We start from the raw sequence: 22,106 nt of genomic DNA on the forward strand, positions 1-22,106 counted from the left end.
AGCCCCGAGCATCCTGTAACATGCATCAACCCTGAACTGGTGATTCATTTAACATATGATAATATACATGTTTCAGTGCCATTCTCCCAAATCATCCCACCCTCACCCTCTCCCACAGAGTCCCAAAGACTGTTCTATACATCTGTGTCTCTTTTGCTGTCTCGTATACAGGGTTATCATTTCCATCTTTCTAAATTCCATATATATGTGTTAGTATACTGTGTTGGTGTTTTTCTTTCTGGCTTACTTCATTCTGTATAATAGGCTCTAGTTTCATCCACTAATATACAGCCTGGGGTTGAGAGGCTGTGTCCTAGGAAAGAACTGGGTTTGGGTTGAGACAAGCAGCTAGAGGGAGAATGCAAGAAGAGTTTGACCCAAATAAGACTTGGAGACCACAAGAGCTATGGGAACAGTTGTCAGGAAGCGCTGCAATGGGGCTATGAGTTTGGAGGATGGCAAGGGGTGGTAACTGAAACGGACAGGGACAGTGGGCATCTCTGACCTTGAGGGTACAAATAAAATGGTTACCCAAAATTGTTTCCATCCAAAGCCATCATCTGCTGGGCAGACAAATGAAGACATGGCCAAGTTCAAGGAGGCATTTGCACTCCACTCATTAATCTGACCTAGCAGTTTATAGCGGAGAAGGCAATGGCAAGCCACTCCAGTACTCTTGCCTGGAAAATCCCACGGACGGAGGAGCCTGGTAGGCTGTAGTCCATGGGGTCACTACAAGTCAGACATGACTGAGCGACTTCACTTTCACTTTTCACTTTCACACATTGGAGAAGGAAATGGCAACCCACTCCAGTGTTCTTGCCTGGAGAATCCCAGGGACGGGGGAGCCTGGTGGGCTTCCGTCTATGGGGTCACACAGAGTCGGACACGACTGAAGTGACTTAGCAGCAGCAGCAGCAGCAGTTTATAGACAGACAAATCCATGGAATTACTATACATGGAGTTAACCAAGTCTCAGTGTCCTAAGCCAAAAAGAGGGAGGGAGAGACCTACTTTGCAGAACTCCTGTAAGAGTTAAGTGAGGCAAGGAACAGAGCAAATGTATATGAGTAAATTTTGTAAACACTTAAAACCTTACATATATCACTTGTTCTGTTAGCTGGGAGTCTTACCTCATCAGGAAGTTCCCTTTTATCCTTTGAAATATGCCTCAGGATCAGTTCCCAGAGGATTCTGATTGGCATTTGGTGTTAGAATTAGTCTAGTTTGGCTCAGGGCATGTGCTTCCTTCCAGCCTGCTTCTCTCTAGTAAAAGCTTCTTAAGAAGGGAGCCTCTTTCCTCCTCCTCTCTTTTTTTTAAGCTCCATCAGTCAACTGACAGCATGTTGCACTATTTAATGAAACAATTAGATACTGACTTGCTAGGCTGACTTTGGACTCCCTCTTTGCTCTTGGTTTCTGAACTAATATTCTTTTCTGCATACTCCTTCAAGGAATTCTGCAAAGAAGAGTGGATTAAAAAGATATATAATTGAGGTTTATTTTCCCCAGTGTAAACTTAGGTTAAAACTTACTGTAAAAATGATAACCATGTTGTAACTATTAGATTTTTTTTTATGAAAAAAATGTCCATGTAGTCATACAAATACCTGCCTATTTGAACATAACACTATAAAGCAAATATCCTAAACTTTGTTTCTAAAATTTTAAGTCTCAAAGTATTTACAGTATTTATGATATTCTTTAGTGTGAGTTGCTGCTGCTGCTGCTAAGTCACTTCAGTCGTGTCTGACTCTGTGTGACCCCATAGACGGCAGCCCACCAGGCTACCCCATCCCTGGGATTCTCCAGGCAAGAACACTGGAGTGGGTTGCCATTTACTTCTCCAATGTGTGAAAGTGAAGAGTGAAAGTGAAGTTGCTCAGTCGTGTCCGACCCTTAGCGACCCCTGCTTTGTTTTGCCTACTATTGGGTTGGCCAAGAATTTCCTTCAGGTTTTTTTGTAACATCTTATGGAAAAGCTGGCCAACCCAGTAGGTTAAAGTGGCCATTATAAAAGGGAGACTCACTTTCATCCCCTGCACTGTGCTATGTACACAGTAGGTGCTCAAACAATGCAAACTATTGAATTCGGATACAAGATCTATATGTGTACCTTCTGTTACTCCTTATTGCTACAAAAATTAACATTATTTTAAGCCTCCAGTTGTTTCAAATTGTTTGTATTAATTAGAAGGTAAGAAATAAAAGCCACTGAGCTCTTGCTAACGGGAGAATGCTTGTATCTTTAAGGAGCCTGTGTGTGGAATCAGATATCAAGGTTTATTGTTCCTGGTACTAGGAGAGAGATTTTGATATATTTATAAGATAATATTGTCAAGAACAATAGGCATTTTATGCTAAATTTTCCTGTACTGACCTCACATTGCATCCCAACTTCACCGTGGGAATTCTTCCAGCATTCTGTTTGCCGAAGCTCTGTGGCAACCAAGAAGTCAAACACCGACTGCCGCTGTTCGAGGCTCCCCTGGCTACTTCAGCCAGGTCGGGCTCTTACTGCTGTCTCTTATGGAGCCATGTTTCCCTGTTGGCCCCCCGACCCAGCCAGAGGACTAGCTCTTTACTCATGTCGCTGACCGTGGAGTCTCCAGATGTATGTAGGAGGTGCTTAGTAAATGTTTGGTGATAGATGACCAATCGAACAAATTCTGTAATAAATTCTGTTCTACAATCTTGCTTATTTTTTTCAAATTGAGTCTATTTTGTAAAGAACTGATCCTTACCTTTAAAATAGATTTCTCCTCCTTTCTTTCTCTTTCGAAGGAGACAACTTCCCACTTTCTCTTTTGTTCTTTTTTTATTGAAGCATAGTTGATTTACAGTATTGTGTCAGTTTAAGGTATACAGCAAAATGATTCAGTTATGTGTTTGTATTTTTTCAGATGCTTTTCTATAGGTTATTATAAGATATTGAATATTATATCCTAGATTATACAGTAAGTCCCTGTTGCTTATCAATTTTACCCTGAACCCCTAATTTATCTCTTCCACCAGCAACTCCCTACTTTTCAGTGCTCCTTCTGGTGGCTCAGATGGTAAAGAATCTACCTGCAATGCAAGAGGCCCAGGTTTGATCCCTGGATCAGGAAAATCCCCTGGAGAAGGGAGTGACTGCCCACTCCAGTATTCTTGCCCGGAGAATTCCATGGACAGAGCGGGGCTACAGTCCATGGGGTCAAAAAGAATCAAATACGACTGAGCAGCTAACACTTACTTTTTTCACTGTCACATTAAAGACAATTCCCTCTCAGAGGAGAGGCTGAGTCAAGGTTGCTGGGCAACCATAGGCTGATGAAGGGCCAGTGGACTGAATACATTCCATGAAGCCACCCCAGACAGAGAAGTCATCTCTCTGTAGTGCTGATCTATAGAAAAAGATGAAATGCCTGAGCAAAAGAGTGCATTTTAGTATTGCTGATGTGGGGTGATTACTCCATTGGGCGAATACATTTCTGTTTTCCTGACTTATTTCTGGAGTCTAAATTCACACTCACCTTGTTTGGGTTGCTATAGGTTTGTAGAGGGTGAAGTCCCTTTCACTTGAAGCCAGATAGATGCAGTAACAAACCAGATGATGAATGCTGCAGTTGACAGAATTCTGAGATAAACCCTGGACCTACTGGGTTTAGTTGTATTTTGTAATGAGAGTTTTATCTGGCTTTTGAGAGTTGTAGGAGAATTCATATGTGTTCTCTTGGCTTCGGTCTGTTGTTTTCTTGTCTGTCATGCTCTGCTACTCTGACAGTTTATTGCCTGACTCTGATTCTCAAGGTCTCCATCCCAATAACTGAAGGCCTGGACGTGATTGCCATGTTGACGGACGATGCCACCACTGCCACCTGGAATAACGAAGGACTGCCCAGTGACAGGATGTCCACGGAGAATGCCGCTATCCTGACGCACTGTGAGCGCTGGCCCCTGATGATCGACCCCCAGCAGCAAGGGATTAAGTGGATCAAGAACAAGTACGGGACTGACCTGAAAGTCACACACTTGGGCCAGAAAGGGTATGTGAAATCTGAAGGGCTGATTCTCTGTTGAGCTGCTGGAAATGGGTTTCATTTTTACCAAGTCCTGGCATTTCTTAGACCTCTCCGCCACTTTGGAATGTGATAATTTGGTACAACTTGTTTATCTGCCTATCACATAAAGGATCTCTGCTGAAAAGGTGTTCATGTTGGTTGGCGTGCATCCACTTACCTGAAGAAGTTAGTTGGAAGGTTAGAACACACACTGCATGTGAGAGGAAAATTTTCCTATGGCCAGGAATGGAAATATGAAGCATTATAATCCTTCTTTAGGACTTTGGCATATGGTAACCCAAGAATTGTCAGCTGCCCCATAAGCTTAATGAGGTTTCCAGTTACATTGCTAATTATGTACTTTGCCTACAGTGGTGCTTTAACACAGCTCAGTTCCCAAGGTTGAGTGCCTGAAGATAATTTTTTTAGTCAAGCTTTGAATATTACTTTTGAGAACTGAATCTGCTCTGAGATTTTCTGTCACTCGGTGGGCATGACAGTGTTTTCTGAGAAGTACAGAGCTGTCTTGTATGTAGTTAGTCTTCAGTTAATGCCAAATAAGTGCTTTTAGACTTATTTATACTTCATTTTACCCCTCCATCATTTTTTGACATGTAAAATGAAATAAGGAATGTCTGCAGTTGTGCAGATAAATGGTCTCCTTGCTGATCTGAATACTTGGAGGAAATTATTTTTGAAGGCAAAAGACTATTTTTGGAGAGTGGCAGTGAAATCCAATGATAGTTCTCTACATGACTGAATCTAAACGTTTAAAAAAATGAAAATTTAATAAAACCACAAAGCATTTAACTTGATTTTTTTTTCAAAAGAGGACCTGTTGAAATAATTTAAATTTATAATGTTTGGGTGCATGCTAAATCACTTCAGTCATGTCCGACTCTCTGCAATCCCATGGGCTGTAGCCTGCCAGTCTCCTCCATCCATGGGATCCTCCAGGCAAGAATACTGGAGTGATTTGTGTTTGAGTAGGTTCTATTTATTTTTACCATGGTTACCATCAAAAGTAATTTACACATGGACTTATTAGTTCACACTTCTGAATTTCATTTGGGAACATATAACTGAAATTGATCTCAATCTAATCTTTAATTTCCAATTTTAGTTGAAGAAAATACTACTTTATAAAAGTTTTCTCTAAATCCCATTTGAAATATTTACATTAACCTAAATATAATTGAGCATAAATAATTTTGAATACGTTCCCTATGCTTATTTACATTTTTTTGATTCTGACTGAATTTTAAGGTTTTTGAATGACATTGAAACTGCTTTGTCCTTTGGAGATGTCATCTTAATTGAAAACCTTGAGGAAACAATAGATCCAGTCCTTGATCCATTGCTTGGTAGGAACACGATTAAAAAGGGAAAGTAAGTATTATTGAATAATAATTTTATTATTAAAAACAATCTTAAAGATAATTTTTGACGTGTGTTTTGCACTACACATGAGTTGGATCATCAGCTTCTATTTCATGACCTCCCAATCAAATGTAATATACTGAAATATTCTTTTTTATAATTTTATTTATTTACTTATTTACGGCCATGCTGAGTCTTCATTGCTGTGTGGGCTTTTCTCTAGTTGCAGTGAACAAAGGCTGCTCTCTAGTTGGGGTACGTGGGCTTCTTATTGAGGTACCTTCTCTCTTTGTGGAGCATGGACTCTAGGGTGTGTGGGCTCAGTAGTTGCAGGTCCTGGGCTCCAGATCATGGACTCAATAGTTGTGGCACACAGGCTTAGTTGCTATGCGGCATGTCTGATTGTCCTAGACCAGGGATTGAACCCATAGCTTCTGCATCAGTTCAGTTCAGTTCAGTCGCTCAGTCGTGTCCGACTCTCCACAACCCCATGAATCACAGCACGCCAGGCCTCCCTGTCTATCACCAACTCCTGGAGTTCACTCAAACTCATGTCCACAGAGTCGGTGATGCCATCCAGCCATCTCATTCTCGGTCGTCCCCTTCCCCTCCCGCCCCCAACCTTTCCCAGCATCAGAGTCTTTCCCAGTGAGTCAACTCGTCGCATGAGGTGGCCAAAGTATTGCAGTTTCAGCTTTAGCATCAGTCCCTCCAATGAACACCCAGGATTGATCTCCTTTAGAATGGACTGGTTGGATCTCCTTGCAGTACAGGGGACTCTCAAGAGTCTTTGCCAACACCACAGTTCAAAAGCATCAATTCTTCAGTGATCAGCTTTCTTCACAGTCCAACTCTCACATCCATACATGACCACGGGAAAAACCATAGCCTTGACTAGATGGACCTTGGTTGGCAAAGTAATGTCTCTGCTTTTTAATATACTATCAAGGTTCTGCATAGGCAGGTGAATTATTTACCACTGAACCACCAAGAAAGTCCTATCGAAATATTCTTGGTGATATTTATGAGTTTTCATTCCAAGACTGAAGCAAACTTGACATGATCCAGACGTTCAAGCTATTCTTTTGGTAGATTGAGATTCACATTACCCAATTCCTGATTTATAGACTCCAATAATGCATTGTCACAAATATGAGAGTATTTGCTCCTTTATTACTTCATACTAGTGTTTTTCTACCCTCAGTACTTTGGAAAACATCTTTAATATATTTGCCTCAAATGCATATCACTTGTGTCCTTATTTTCTTAATATTTTTACTTTTTATTAATTTAGTGTTTCTAATGTACAGCAAAGTGGGTTGGCTTTTATGTATACATATATCCCCTCTTTGTTTGGATTTTCTTCCCATTAGGTCACCACAGAGCACTGAGTAGAGTTCCCTGAGGTATACAGCAGGTTATTATCTATTTTATACATAGTATCAATAGTGTATATATGTCAATACCAATCTCCCAATTTATTTCACCCCACCCCCGTTGGTATCCACGTTTGTTCTCTACGTCTGTTTCTCTATTTCTGTTTTGCAAATAAAATCATTTATACCATTTTTCTAGATTGCACATATATGCATTAATACACAATATTTGTTTTTCTCTTTCTGACTTACTTCATTCTTTACACCAGTCTCTAGGTCCATCCACAGCTCTGCAAATGGCACAATTTCAATCCCTTTTTATGGCTGAGTAATATTCCACTGTATATATGTACTACATCTTCTTTATCCATTCCTGTTGTTGGACATTTAGATTGGTTTCATGTCCTGGCATTGTGAATAGTGCTGCATTGAACATTGAATTGTATGTGTCTTTGGAAATATGGTTTTCTCAGGGTATATGCCCAGTAATGGGATTGCTGAGTAATATGATAATTCTGTTTTTAGTTTTTTAAGGAAACTCCATACTATTGTCCATAGTGGCTATATCAATTTACATTCCTACCAACAGTACCAGAGGGTTCCCTTTTCTCCATATCGTCTCTAGCATTATTATTTGTATATTTTTTTGATGATGGCCATCCTGACCTGTGTGAGGAGATACTTTATTGTAGTTTTGATTTGCATTTATCTAATGATTGGTGATGTTGAGTATCTTTTCATGTATTTGTTGGCCATCTATATGTTTTCCTTAGAAAGATGTCTATTTAAGTATTCTGTCCATTTGTTGATTGGCTTGTTTGTTTTTTATATTGAGCTACATGAGATTTTTGTTTATTTTGGAGATTAATCATCTGTCAGTTGTTTCATTTGCAAATATTTTCTCCCATTCTAAGGGTTATCTTTTTGTCTTGTTTATAGTTTCCTTTGCTGTGCAGAAACTTTTAAGTTTAATTAGTTCCCACATGTTTATTTTTGTTTTTACTTGAATTACTCCAGAGGATGGGTCAAAAAAGATACTGCTTCAGTTTGTGCCAGAGAGTTTCCTTTCCTCTAAGAGTTTTAAACTATCTGGCCTTGCATTCAGGTCTTTAACCCATTTTGAGTTTACTTAATATTTTTAAAAACCTATTTTAAATACACTTTATTTTTTTTTTGAAACTCAGCCTCACCCCAAGTCATAGCATCTACAAAATCATGTGTTTACTGAGCTAGTTCTCTCTTTTCCTATATGTTTAAAATATTGAGATATATAAGTATATAAACCATTAGGACAAAAAAGAATTCACTAGTGGATCCCTAAGAACATCCCCATACCAGCAGCAGTGGTAGACTGGACACACTCTTGCTGAGACCTACATGATGTTCCAAGTGCTGCTATTGCCCTGAACGCCATCTCTCCATCACATCCTTCCAGGGACAGTGAAACCATTACCCAGCAGGCAATGTGTCACTCTGTAATTGTGTAAAAGATCAGATCCAGTAGTTCTGTCTGTAACTGAGCCTGGGTGGGCTCGCTGGAGATTGTGGCGGGTCCAAAGCTCTCTGTGCCTCTTCCCTCAAGAAACTGACATTGTCACGGCTTATTCCACTGAATTTCCTTCTCTTTTTTGTTGTTTTTCTTCACAGAGGTGTAATATCAGAATTTCCCCAACACTTTTCTTCTTTGGCACCCACTTTCTGACTCAGAGATGTCTCTCTTTTCATCACTGTATTATTCCTGTCAATTTAAAATGAAAATAGGTCTGCTTAAGGGTGACTAATTTCTATTTTGTAAAAAGTCTCTGATTAGTATTTATTATACAATTCACCAATTAAATCCATTTACAGTGAGTGACAACTTATAATTGCTTAATAAACCAAAATTTACCCAGACATGCGTTTAGAAGAGTCTCATAAGACATTTGACAAACTGCAGCTCTGACATAAAATTGTGGCTATATCTGATGTGTTAAAAATACAGTGCAAAATCTTGAATGTCACCAAAGTGAAATCCTTGTTATTAAGGTTCTGACTCTATTATGAAGACACAGAATTTTTGTCAGTGAAATACATATTCTCTTAGCTTTAACTTGAACCTTTGGTGACACAGTTTATGTGTAAGAAATTCTTTCTTTCTTTCTCTATTTATATATATATATATTTAATGTTTATTTATGTATTTGGCTGTACGAGGTCTAGTTACAGCACATGGAAACTCTGCCTTGTTGTAGCAGGTGAGATGTGGGATCTTTTAGTTTCAGCATTCAGGATCTTTAGTTGTAGAATGCGAACTCTTAGCTGCATCATGTGGGACCTAGTTCCCTGAACAGGGATCAAACTCAGGCCTCCTGCATTGGAAGCATGAGTCTTAGCCACTGAACCACCAGGAAAGTCCCTATATATGTGTGTATATATTGATGATCTAAAACGTCCAGAGACTGATAAATTTCAGTCCTGATTTTTTCTTAGTATGGATATAGTTAAGAATCCCAGAGGATTTTTTTTTTCAGAAACAAGTTGTTTTACATAGAGCATCAAATTCTTTATCACAAAATATCACACCAGGCAGTTTATTCCAAATTAATAATCTTTCCTGAATATGTGGTAAGAAAAGTTATGACCAACTTAGACTTCATATTAAAAAGCAGAGACATAACTTTGCCAAAAAGGGTCCGTCTAGTCAAGGCTATGGTTTTTCCAGTAGTCATGTATGGATGTGAGAGTTGGGCTATAAAGAAAGCTGAGTGCCAAAGAATTGATGCTTTTGAACTATGGTGTTGGAGAAGACTCTTGAGAGACCCTTGGACTGCAAGGAGATCCAACCAGTCCATCCTAAAGGAAATCAGTTCTGAGTGTTCATTGGAAGGACTGATGCTGAAGCTGAAACTCCAATACTTTGGCCACATGATATGAAGAGCTGACTCCTTTGAAAAGACCCTGATGCTGGGAAAGATTGAAGGCGGGAGGAAAAGGGGATGACGACAGAGGATGAGATGGCTGGATGGCATCACTGACTCGATGGACATGAGTTTGAGTAAATTTCCGGAGTTGGTGATGGACAGGGAGGCCTGGTGTGCTGTGATTCATGGGGTCTCAAAGAGTCGGACTTGACAGAGTGACTGATCTGAACTGATTCAGTTCATATCAGTCACTCAGTCGTGTCTAACTCTTTGCAACCCCATGGACTGCAACACACCAGGCCTCCCTGTCCATCACCAACTCCCGGAGTTCACTCAAACTCATGTCCATCGAGTGAGTGATGCCATCCAGCCATCTCATTCTCTGTCGTCCCCTTCTCTTCCTGCCCCCAATCCCTCCCAGCATCAGCGTCTTTTCCAGTGAGTCAACTCGTTGTATGAGGTGGCCAAAGTATTGGAGTTTCAGCTTTAGCATCAGTCCTTCCAATGAACACCCAGGATTGATCTCCTTTAGAATGGACTGATTGGATCTACTTGCAGTCCAAGGGTCTCTCAAAAGTCTTCTCCAGCACCACAGTTCAAAAGCATCAATTCTTCGGCGCTCAGCTTTCTTCACAGTCCAACTCTCACATCCATACATGACCACGGGAAAAACCATAGCCTTGACTAGACGGACCTTTGTTGGCAAAGTAATGTCTCTGCTTTTTAATATGCTGTCTAGGTTGGTCATAACTTTCCTTCCAAGGAGTAAGTGTCTTTTCATTTCATGGCTGCAATCAGCATCTGAAGTGATTTTGGAGCCCCCAAAAATAAAGTCTGACACTGTTTCCACTGTCTGACACTGTTTCCAGTTTCGCCATCTATTTCCCATGAAGTGATGGGACCAGATGCCATGATCTTTGTTTTCTGAATGTTGAGCTTCAAGCCAACCTTTTCACTCTCCTCTTTCACTTTCATCAAGAGGCTTTTGAGTTCCTCTTCACTTTCTGCCATAAGGGTGGTGTCATCTGCATATCTGAGGTTATTGATATTTCTCCCGGCAATCTTGATTCCAGCTTGTGCTTTTTCCAGTCCAGCGTTCCTCATGATGTACTGAACTGATTAGGCTTTATAGAATTGATCATGTCATTGTAGCTGTTTTTACAAGTTGAAGAAAATTGTAAATGATCTGTAAGAATATAATAAATGGAGTTTATTGTATGCAGTTGTTACTGTAACAATTCTAACTCCTAAACTCTTTCATAAGAGTGGCAACAACTACTTTTATGAAGGTAATTTTAGTTGTGTTCTTCCCGTTCCCGTTTTCTTTAGATGTTTTTAGAGTTTTGTTATTCAGAGAATCTGAGTCCTTGCAAATTCTATCAGTCATTGAATAAGGCTTCTCTGAGAACTGCCAGAGGCAGACACTTTACTGGTGGCCGGTGATTCAGAACACATGGTACAGACCCTGCCCTTAAGGAAGCTACATTTGCTGAGGGGGAAGTCAGACCTAAACACAGCACAAATAACACATGCCATGGGTATGATGATGGAAGTATACATGATAGAGTACCATCTGCTCCGTGGCAGAGACTTGGAACGACTTTATATTACATTTACATTTAGTGTGAATCTTAAAAGGTCAGTGGGCACTTGTCAGACAAATGGGAGAAGAGAATTCTGGAATGAGAGGCCTAATCAGTCAGTTCAGTTCAGTTCAGTCGCTCAGTCGTGTCCAACTCTCCGCGACCCCATGAATCACAGCACGCCAGGCCTCCCTGTCCATCACCAACTCCTGGAGTTCACTCAAACTCATGTCCACAGAGTCGGTGATGCCATCCAGCCATCTCATTCTCTGTCGTCCCCTTCTCCTCCCGCCCCCAACCTTTCCCAGCATCAGAGTCTTTTCCAGTGAGTCAACTCGTCGCATGAGGTGGCCAAAGTATTGCAGTTTCAGCTTTAGCATCAGTCCCTCCAATGAACATCCAGGATTGATCTCCTTTAAAATGGACTGGTCTAATACCAAGTAGTAAAACATATTAATCGGCCCAACAACTTCGGGGAACTTCAATTAAGATTCAAATATGTGGAAAACCCCATTTTGGGGGAAAAGTTGGCACTGGATATTCAGGCCCTAGAATGTGGGTATACTTGAGTACCCACAGATGACCCCCAGGTTGGCCTTTTCCCTGGTTACAATGCTTTTTCCCCAAGCACATTGAAGGAGTACATTCCTATCCATAATGCTGGTTGACGACAACCATGGCTTTTAACTAAGGGACCTTGCCTTCATGGAGTAACAGTATTTTCACTTGAGAATCGTGAGCAGAAGTCAGTGAGAAAGCTAGTGAAGACTCTTAGCATGCTAAGAATATTGCAGTCAGATCTATATTTTTTGAAAGGGCACATTAGCAGTATGGAGTTGTTGACTAAAGGCACATGGACCGAGAGCCAGGGTCCATCCAATTAGCAAACAATTGCAATAGTCCAGTTGAGACATAGTATGAGCCTAAACTAAGCAGGTGACAGTAGAGGTGGAAGTTCAGATCAGTCGCTCAGTCGTGTCTAACTCTTTGTGACCGCATGGACTGCAACACACCAGACCTCCCTGTCCATCACCAACTCTGGAAGTTTACTCAAACTCATGTCCATTGAGTCAGTGATGCCATCCAACCATCTCATCCTCTGTCGTCCCCTTCTCCTCCCACCTTCAATCTTTCCCAGCATCAGGGTCTTTTCAGATGAGTCATTTCTTCCCATCAGGTGGCCAAAATATTGGAGTTTCAGCTTCAACATCAATCCTTCCAATGAACACTCAGGACTTATCTCCTTTAGGATGGACTGGCTGGATCTCCTTGCAGTCCAAGGGACCCTCAAGAGTCTTCTCCAACACCACAGTTCAAAAGCATCAATTCTTTGACAATCAGGTTTCTTTATAGTCCAACTCTCACATCCATACCTAATTACTGGAAAAACCATAGCCTTGACTAGATGGACCTTTGTTGGCAAAGTAATGTCTCTGCTTTTTAATATGCTGTCTAGGTTGGTCATAAATGTCCTTCCAAAGAGTAAGTGTCTTTTAATTTCGTGGATGCAATCAGCATCCGCAGTGATTTTGGAGCCCAAAAAAATAAAGTCTGACACTGTTTCTACTGTTTCCCCATCTATTTCCCATGAAGTGATGGGACCAGATGCCCTGATTTTCATTTTCTGAATGTTGAGCTTCAAGCCAAACTTTTTACTCTCCTCTTTCACTTTCATCAAGAGGCTTTTGAGTTCCTCTTCACTTTCTGCCATAAGGGTAGTGGCATCTGCATATCTGGGGTTATTGATATTTCTCCCAGCAATCTTCATTCCAGGTTGTTCTTCATCCAGCCCAGCATTTTCTCATGATGTACTCTGCATATAAGTTAAATAAGCAGGGTGACAATATACAACCTTGACGTACTCCTTTCCCTATTTGGAACCAGTCTGTTGTTCCATGTACAGTTCTGACTATTGCTTCCTGACCTGCATACAGGTTTCTCAAGAGGCAGGTCAGGTGGTCTGGTATTCCCGTCTCTTTCAGAATGTTCCACAGTTTATTGTGATCCACACAGTCAAAGGCTTTGGCATAGTCAATGAAGCAGAAATAGATGTTTTTCTGGAACTCTTTTGCTTTTTCAATAATCCAGTGGATGTTGGCAATTTGATCTCTGGTTCCTCTGCCTTTTCTAAAACCTGCTTGAACATCTGGAAGTTCACGGTTAACATATTGTTGAGCCTGGCTTGGAGAATTTTGAGCATTAGTTTACTAGTGTGTCAGATGAGTGCAATAGTTTGAGCATTCTTTGGCATTGCCTTTCTTTGGGATTGGAATGAAAACTGACTTTTTCCAGTCCTGTTGTCACTGCTGAGTTTTCCTAATTTGCTGGCATATTGAGTGCAGGACTTTCATAGCATTATCTTTTGAATTTGAAATAGCTCAACTAGAATTCCATCATCTCCACTAGCTTTGCTCATAGTGATGCTTCCTAAGGCCCACTTGACTTCGTATTCTAGGATGTCTGGTTCTAGGTGAGTGATCACACCATCGTGATTATCTTGGTTGCGAAGATCTTTTTTGTACAGTTCTTCTGTGTATTCTTGCCACCTCTTCTTAATATCTTCTGCTTTGGTTGGGTCTGTACCATTTCTGCCCTTTATTATGCCCATCTTTGCATGAAATGATCCCTTGGTATCTCTAATTTTCTTGAAGAGATCTCTAGTCTTTCCTATTCTATTGTTAATCCCAACCTCCTTATTTATCCCTCCCACCCTTAAAGAAATGTTGCTTCTCTAAACATATATCTTTCCATTTTTTCCATACGATTTGGCAAGGGGAAGAAAGTACATACAATGCTCAACCCACTGTCTTGGCTGCTGTGTGTACATTTTTAAGAGAGACTTTTAGGGCTATTAAGTGAGGCTGGCGTGTCCCCCAATGTGCTGTTGTTAAAAACTAGCATCAGGGTACAAGTAGTAAGATGGAACTTGGGCCACATCTTAGTCTGCTGCACTCTAGTTTGTTGTTTGGGTTAAGTTGGTTAGCTTGTTTTTCTGTTTCTATTTTCTTACCTAATGAGGAAAATAAAAGCATAGCACATACAGATTTTCAGTATATATGATTTCCCTTGAATCTTTAATGAGTGATAGATATGGTATGTGGGTGGTTGGGAGCATGGACCAGATGCTCAGCCAGACCTCCAGAAGTAAGACCTTGTTTTTCAGACATGGGAAGTGTGGATGAACCATGAATGGAACCACAAAGCATGTCAGCAAAAAGGAGGAGAGGGGAGGGGAGGAGTCAGTGATATCTTTTGATGTTTTAAGTTACCACCTAAGAGCAGTAGAGGATTTTGGTTATTTAAATTTTATTATTTAATAATTATGCATATAAAATACTTAGTATATAAAAGTTATGAATCATAATAGTAATTTAGATGGGTGTCTACCGTTCAAATTATGAACATTAAGATGGCCAATATACTTCAGTCGACCTTCACAAATCCTTTCCCATCCTGCCTCCTCTCCAAAGATAGTCAATATTTTAAATTTCATCATCACTTTATTGCTTTATTTAAAATAGGTCTATCATATATATGTATCTTCCAAAACAATATATTATCTTTGATTTGGGAGTTTATAAAAGTCCATCATAGCGTACATATAGAGTTTAGAGGGACTTGAATTTTTTTACTCAGTATTATACTTCTGTGCCTTAGCTAAGCATATACTCTTACCTCTAATTTTTTTCATTTAACTCTAATCTCATTTTAGTTGCTATAATATTCAACGGTGTCACTCTTTCTCACTTTATTGAATATTTTTACTGAAGGACACTTAGGTGATTTTCCAGTTTTTTGCTATTACAAGACATGTTTCTATTAATACTAGTGTACTGAATACTCAGATACTTAAAGGTGCACACAGCAAGGGGTTCCTTAGAGTTTATATTCTGGGGTAGAAGAGTTGGGTTATAGAGAGTGCACACAATATGCTTTAAAAGATAATGTGAAATTGTTTTCCAAAGTTGTACATATTTACACACTCACTGACAATATTTAAGGGTTGTGAAGCCTTTCAGAGGACTGACTTAGGAACTTTCATTCTGCTGTTTTGTTAATAACACAAAAGATTTGTATATTTAATACTATCAGCCTCTTCCATTGAGGATCTATTCCAACCAACAACTTTTTTTTAATGGAAAAAAAGTTGTTCAGTCACAAAGTCATGTCTGACTCTTTGCAACCCCATGGATTGCAGCACGCCAGGCTCCCCTGTCCTTCACTGTCTCCCAGAATTTGCTCAAACTCATGTCCATTGAGTTGGTGGTAACTATTTAAATGTGTCATCCGTGCTTTTCTCCTTCTACCTTCAATCTTTCCCAGCATCAGGGCCTTTTTCAGTGAGTCAGCTTTTCACATCAGGTGGCCAAAGTATTAAAGCTTGAGTTTCAGCATCCTTCCAGTGAATATTCAGGGTTGATTTCCTTTAGGATTGACTGGTTTGATTTCCTTGCAATCCAAGGGACTCTCAGGAGTCTTCTCTAGTACCACAATTCAAAAGCATCAATTCTTCAGCATTCAGCCTTCTTTATGGTCCAACTCTCACATTCATGCATGACTACTGGAAAAATCATAGCTTTAATTCTAAGACCTTTGTTGGCCAAAGTGATGTTTCTGCTATTTAATACACTGTCTAGGTTTGTCATAGCTTTCCTTCCAAGGAGCAAACATCTTTTAATTTCATGGCTGCAGTCACTATCGGCAGTGATTTTGGAGCCCAAGAAAATAAAGTTTGTCACTGCTTCTACTTTTTGATCTATTTGCCATAAAGTGATAGGACCGGATGCCATGATCTTAGTTTTTTGAATGTTGAGTTATAAGCCAGCTTTCTCACTCTCCTCTTTCACCTTCCTCAAGAGGCTCTTTAGTTCCTCTTCACTTTCTGCCATTAGTGTGGTGTCATCCGCGTATTTGAAGTTGTTGGTATTTCTCCTGGCAGTCTTAATTCCAGCTTGTGATTCATCCAGTCCAGCATTTTGAATGATGTACTCTGCATATAGGTTATATAAGTAGGGTGACACTATACAGCCTTGATGTACTTCTTTCCCAATTTGGAACCAGTCTGTAGGTCCATGTAAGGTTCTAACTGTTGCTTCTTGGCCTGCGTACAGGTTTCTCAGGAGGCAGGTAAGGTGGTACGGTATTCCCATTTCTTTAAGAATTTTCCACAGTTTGTTGTGATCCACAGAGTCAAAAGCTTTAAAGTAGTTGGTGAAGAAGAAGTGGTTATTTTTCTTGAATTCCCTTGCTTTCTCTGTGGTCCAATGAATGTAGGCAATTTGATCTCTGGTTCCTCTGCCTATTCTAAACCCAGGTTGTACATCTGGGAGTTCTCAGTTCACATACTGCTGAAACTTAACTTGAAGGATTTTGAGCATAACCTTACTAGCTTGCAAAATGAGTGCAACTGTCTGGTAGTTTGAACATTCTTTGGCACTGCCCTTCTTTGGGATTATAATGAAAACTGTCCTTTTCCAGTCCTGTGGCCAATGCTGAGTTTTTTAAATTTGCTGACATATTGAGTGCAACACTTTCACAGCAGCATCTTTTAGGATTTGAAGTAGCTCAACTGGAATTCCATCACCTCCACTAGCTTTGTTTGTAGTGATGCTTCCTAAGACCCGTTTAACTTCTCATTCCAGGATATCTGGCTCTAGGTGAGTGATCACACCTTCGTGCTTATCTGAGTCATTAAGATCTTTTTTGTATAGTTCTTCTGTGAATTCTTGTCATCTCTCCTTAATCTCTTCTGCTTCTGTTAGATCCATACCATTTCTCCCCTTTATTGTGCCCATATTTGCATGACATGTTCCCTTGACCTCTCTAATTTTTTAAAAGAGATTTCTAGTCTTTCCCATTCTGTTGTTTCCCTCTACTTCCTTGCATTGTCCATTTAAAAAGGCCTTTTTGTCTCTCCTTGCTGTTCTCTGGAGCTCTGCATTCCGTTAGGTGTATCTTTCCCTTCCTCCCTTGCTTTTCGTTGCTTTCCTCAGCTATTTGTAAAGCCTTCTCAGACAACCACGTTGCCTTCTTGCATTCCTTTTTCTTTGGGATAGTTTTGGTCACCGCCTCCTGCACAATGTTATAAACAATTTCTGTTTCTCTTTCCAATTACCTGTTGGGTACAATATGTTTCGCTTTGTATTGTAAAGAGGAAATAGCACCGAAAGCAAGCAAAAAGAGGAAACAACCCCCAGGGATTGCAGAGTTGGTGTGGTCACCCACAATGGCCTTACTGCTTCATCTTCTTCAAATGCAGGTGGAAGAAGCTTTCATACTCCTGAGAGAAAGCCACATTCCTCAGCAAGTTTTTGACTACCTAAACTTTGTTTTTGTTTATTTAGTTTATTTTGTTTATTTTAGTTCTGTTTGCTTTGGGGCCCTTTTAAAAAAACCAATATTAGTCTATTCTTCCTAATAATGGATGTCTGAAAAGATACTTGTGATAGATATAGCATAGTCCAAAAGTTGAAGTTCATTAATAATTGGAATGTTGTGGAGTATGAAGTAATGAATACTAATTACTCCTTTCTTGTGTGACAACTCCCTGTGGACCAATCAATCAGCCCAGACTTTAATTTGGCTCTAGTAATGGTTTCATCAATAGCACATTAAATCTGTGTTTGAGAAGATATACAGTTGAACCTGACCCATGTAGCAGATAGCACTATCATAAAATGGCCACAGGCTGACAACAACTTGGTAATTACAAATAATTAAATCCACCAAACTCCAGACAATCCTAATTTTAAGTAAAATATATTGTATGGTATCAATCGACAGAAAACATATCTGGGGAGATTTATCAACACGTACTTTTTCCAAAGCAAATTTACTGGCTTACATATTAGAGAAATTGCTGATCTGTGAAGCATCTTCATAAAATTATATCTCTTTAATCTTTTGAATCTCCACAAATATTATTGAAGTGATTTTTGAGCTTTAATCTTAGCTAGAGAAACCTTACTGCAAGATGTATTTCAGCTTGCTTCTGAGCATATAAATGTTTTATAACAAGTTTATACTTTATATTTAATTTCATATCATTATTCTTTTAGTAATAGTCTTCAAGTAGCATTCCCTAGAAAGAAACTTAAAACTAATAGAAATATTAGCTCTATAATAGAAATTTCTATTTGTATAGACATAATAAAATGAAAGATAGTATTTTATAAATATTATTTGTTTTATAATGTTTCCTGAAAGTTGTGCTAAAATCAGAAAAAAATATTTTAGTTAGTTTAACTGTTACTGTGTTGCTGTTCTTGGCGTTGGTGCCATACTATTGTTCTCTAGTTGGGTACAGATGCATTTGAATGAAGTCTTGAGTGAAATTTAAAATAGAACCATGTTAAATTAAACCCCACACTGTGGTAGAATGTACGCTATTGAGCTAGAAACATACGGTTCTTTAGTAAGCTCTGCAGTTATGAAGTTCACTAATTATGTTCCCTGTGGGTAAGAATATTTCTAATTTCCAGTAATTCATGCCCTCATACAGTAGACAGAGAAGGCACTGGCACCCCACTCCGGTACTCTTGCCTGGAAAATCCCATGGACGGAGGAGCCTGGTGGGCTGCAGTCCATGGGGTCGCTGGGAGTCGGGCACGACTGAGTGACTTCACTTTCACTTTCATGCATTGGAGAAGGAAATGGCAACCCACTCCAGTGTTCTTGCCTGGAGAATCCCAGGGATGGGGAGCCTGGTGGGCTTCCGTCTATGGGGTTGCACAGAGTCGGACACAACTGAAGCGACTTAGCAGCAGCAGCAGCATACAGTAGAACTCAGCGTTCTAGTCTCTCCCAGTTTCTAGTTAAAATAATAAAGTTTAATTGCTGAAAAGACCTCCAGCAGCCTTTCTATCCCTGAGTTCAATCAAGGTTTTTTTTTTTAAAGTATAATATTCAGGAGAATTCCATGGACAGAGAAGCCTTGTGGGCTACAGTCCATGGGGTCACAGAGTCGGACACGACTGACTAACACACACACGCGTGCAGGCACGCACACATTCAGGACCTACAGATAGTGCATCTTCTCAGTCATCTTGCTGACATTGTTTGACTGTACATGAACGTAGATACCAAACAGGGCCACAGATTAAGGACCTTTTTCTTTTCTTCAAAAAAGCAGTTTTGTAAAAGAAAAAAAAGGAACAAATATGAATGGAACTAGAATTTCTTCATTTTTCATGCCACATTATAATGTTTAAATAAGGACATATTGAAATGTGTATAAATATATATAATATGTTTGCTTTATATACATATGGAACACGTGTGTGTGTGTCTGTGTATCTCAAAGGGGAAATAACCTACTATGATTTTTTTTAGCTATGTTTTCTATTCAGTGGTATCTGGATTCTTGCGACTTTAATTTTTTTTTTTTTTAATTCTAGTCGAAGTTTGCTTTTATATTAGAAGGACATGTTGGTTCTATTAACTGCGTGAAGCAATGAGACAATTAACTCATTTCTATTCAGGACTTCCTTTCCTTCTTTTTCTTAAACGTCTGGCCAGCTGTGCAGCTTTCAGCCCAATCCTTTCTTCAGGAGCCAGGTTTGACCACCTCGCTCCAGCCTTCCTGCCGAGGTTGCTAAGTAACCCCTCTCTGCTGCCCTTGCTGCACCTGACCTTCGGCTGTGTGCGCAGCCAGGGCTATTGGAGCTCACAAGTCTAATCTAGAAGCTTTTCATTTGAAACAGCAGGACATGCAGTAAGGCTTTTAGATGTCCATTGAGAAGGTTTTCTGCTGCTCCTGAGTGTGTATTTTTCTCCCCAGCTTGTGGAACTATTTTATTTACTTATCTCCAAACCCACCTGCTATCTCTTTACTTTGATAAATCAGCTTCAGTGAGGCCTGGAGAATGAACTTTCTCCTATTTAGAGAGTGTATTAGTTCTCCGAATCATCCATCCTAGAGGAACAACCTTCAATATAATAACACAGTGTCTTTAGAAATTTCTCGCCAGCATTGTGAAAAAGGTTTGCAATTAGAAAAAAACAACAACAACAGTATTTTACTGCAGCCATTCCTAGTAAAGAATTGGATCTGCCTCAGAAGAAAGTCCTTGTTCTAAATTGAATATTGCTACTTTTTTCATGTTTGGTTTTACATCGGAATAAAAAAACAGTGGTGGTGTTTGTTCTTGTACTCAGAATATCTGATCACTAGAGAAATTCATGTAAGTTTTTATGATCCAAGACTGATGGCATTTTCAACAGTAGCTACACTAAATCTTGAAGCCAGTGCCAACAGAAGTAAAAGACATTTCCTTAGTTTCTAGACATATTTCTCAGAAATAAGAAATTCACATTGTAGTCTCATACTTCAGACTCTCATCTTGGCTATTTTGAGATGACGCTGCCTCCCTCAACTCATACAGATTCTGGCTCTCAGGTAAATGTGGGAATTGGGAGAAATATTCCCCAAAGTCTATCACAGAAATGCTGTGAACATTAGCCAAGAAATTATTTTCAAGTATTTTAAATGTAATTGCATATCCATCCTCCACAACAGTAATGACCTTCCATGACTCGAAGAAATTAAATCTTTTCATCCCCATGATAACTTTTGGCTAGGTTGTGAGTAATCTTTGAGAGAATTTTGATATTCCTGAGTACTGGATTAAGAAAACACTTTTACATTATATTGAAGTATAGCTAATTAACAGTTTTGTGATAGACTGCAAAAGGACCTAGCCAAACATATACATGCACCCATTCTCCCCAAACTCCCCTCCCATCCAGGCTGCCACATATCACTGAGCAGAGTTCCATGTGCTATACAGTAGGTCCATGTGGGAGAAGCCCAGCAAGATGGTAGGAGGAGAAAAATCACATTTAGAATCAAACCCCATACCCACCAGAAAAGCTCAGAGGGCTCAAACAAACCTTGTGCCCACCAGGACCCGGAGTTTGACAAGAGTGAACGTGGACATTCTAGGAATCAGTGAACTAAGATCACTGGGGTGGGTGAATTTAACTCAGATGACCGTTATATCTACTACTGTGGGCAGGAATCCCTTAGAAGAAATGGAGTAGCCATCATGATCAACAAAAGAGCCCAAAATGCAGTACTTGGATGCAATCTCAAAAACAACAGAATGATCTCTGTTCGTTTCCAATGCAAACCATTCAGTATCACAGTAATCCAAGCCTATGCCCCAACCAGGAACGCTGAAGAAGCTGAAGTTGAATGGTTCTGTGAAGACCTGCAAGACCTTTTAGAACTAACTCCCAAAAAAGATGTCCTTTTCATTATAGGGGACTGGAATGCAAAAGCAGGAAGTCAAGAAACACCTGGAGTAACAGGCAAATTTGGCCTTGGAGTACAGAATGAAGCAGGGCAAAGGCTAATAGAGTTCTGCCAAGAGAACCCGCTGGTCATAGCAAACACCCTCTTCCAACAACACAAGAGAAGTCTCTACACATGGACATCACCAGATGGTCAACACCAAAATCAAATTGATTATATTCTTTGTAGCCAGAGATGGAGAAGCTCTATATAGACAGCAAAAACAAGACCAGGAGCTGACTGTGGCTCAGGTCATGAACTCCTTATTGCCAAATTCAGACTTAAATTGAAGAAAGCAGGGAAAACCACTGGACCATTCAGGTATGACCTAAATCAATCCCTTACGATTATACACTGGAGGTAATAGATTCAAGGGATTAGATCTGATAGAGTGCCTGAAGAACTATGGACGGAGATTTGTGACATTGTACAGGAGGCAGTGTTCAAGATCATCCCCTAGGAAAAGAAATGCAAAAAGGCAAAATGGCTGTCTGGGGAGGCCTTAAATAGCTGTGAATAGAAGAGAAGTT

The 22,106-nt window shown here is 39.8% G+C and overlaps 1 protein-coding gene across 1 annotated transcript in view; it reads left to right on the plus strand.

The window, feature by feature from the left end:
• DNAH11 (dynein axonemal heavy chain 11) overlaps positions 1-22,106 on the plus strand; it is a 390,076-nt gene that overhangs the window by 289,042 nt on the left and 78,928 nt on the right. The window contains exons 64-65 of the mRNA XM_088833659.1: positions 3,793-4,028; positions 5,310-5,432. Coding sequence (XP_088689785.1) covers positions 3,793-4,028; positions 5,310-5,432 — 359 coding nt within the window. The remainder of the gene's footprint in view (positions 1-3,792; positions 4,029-5,309; positions 5,433-22,106) is intronic.

This window comes from Moschus berezovskii, chromosome 3 (genome assembly GCF_049115385.1).
Source record: "Moschus berezovskii isolate FMDL1 chromosome 3, NW_MosBer_1.0, whole genome shotgun sequence".
NCBI classification, from domain to species: domain Eukaryota; kingdom Metazoa; phylum Chordata; class Mammalia; order Artiodactyla; family Moschidae; genus Moschus; species Moschus berezovskii.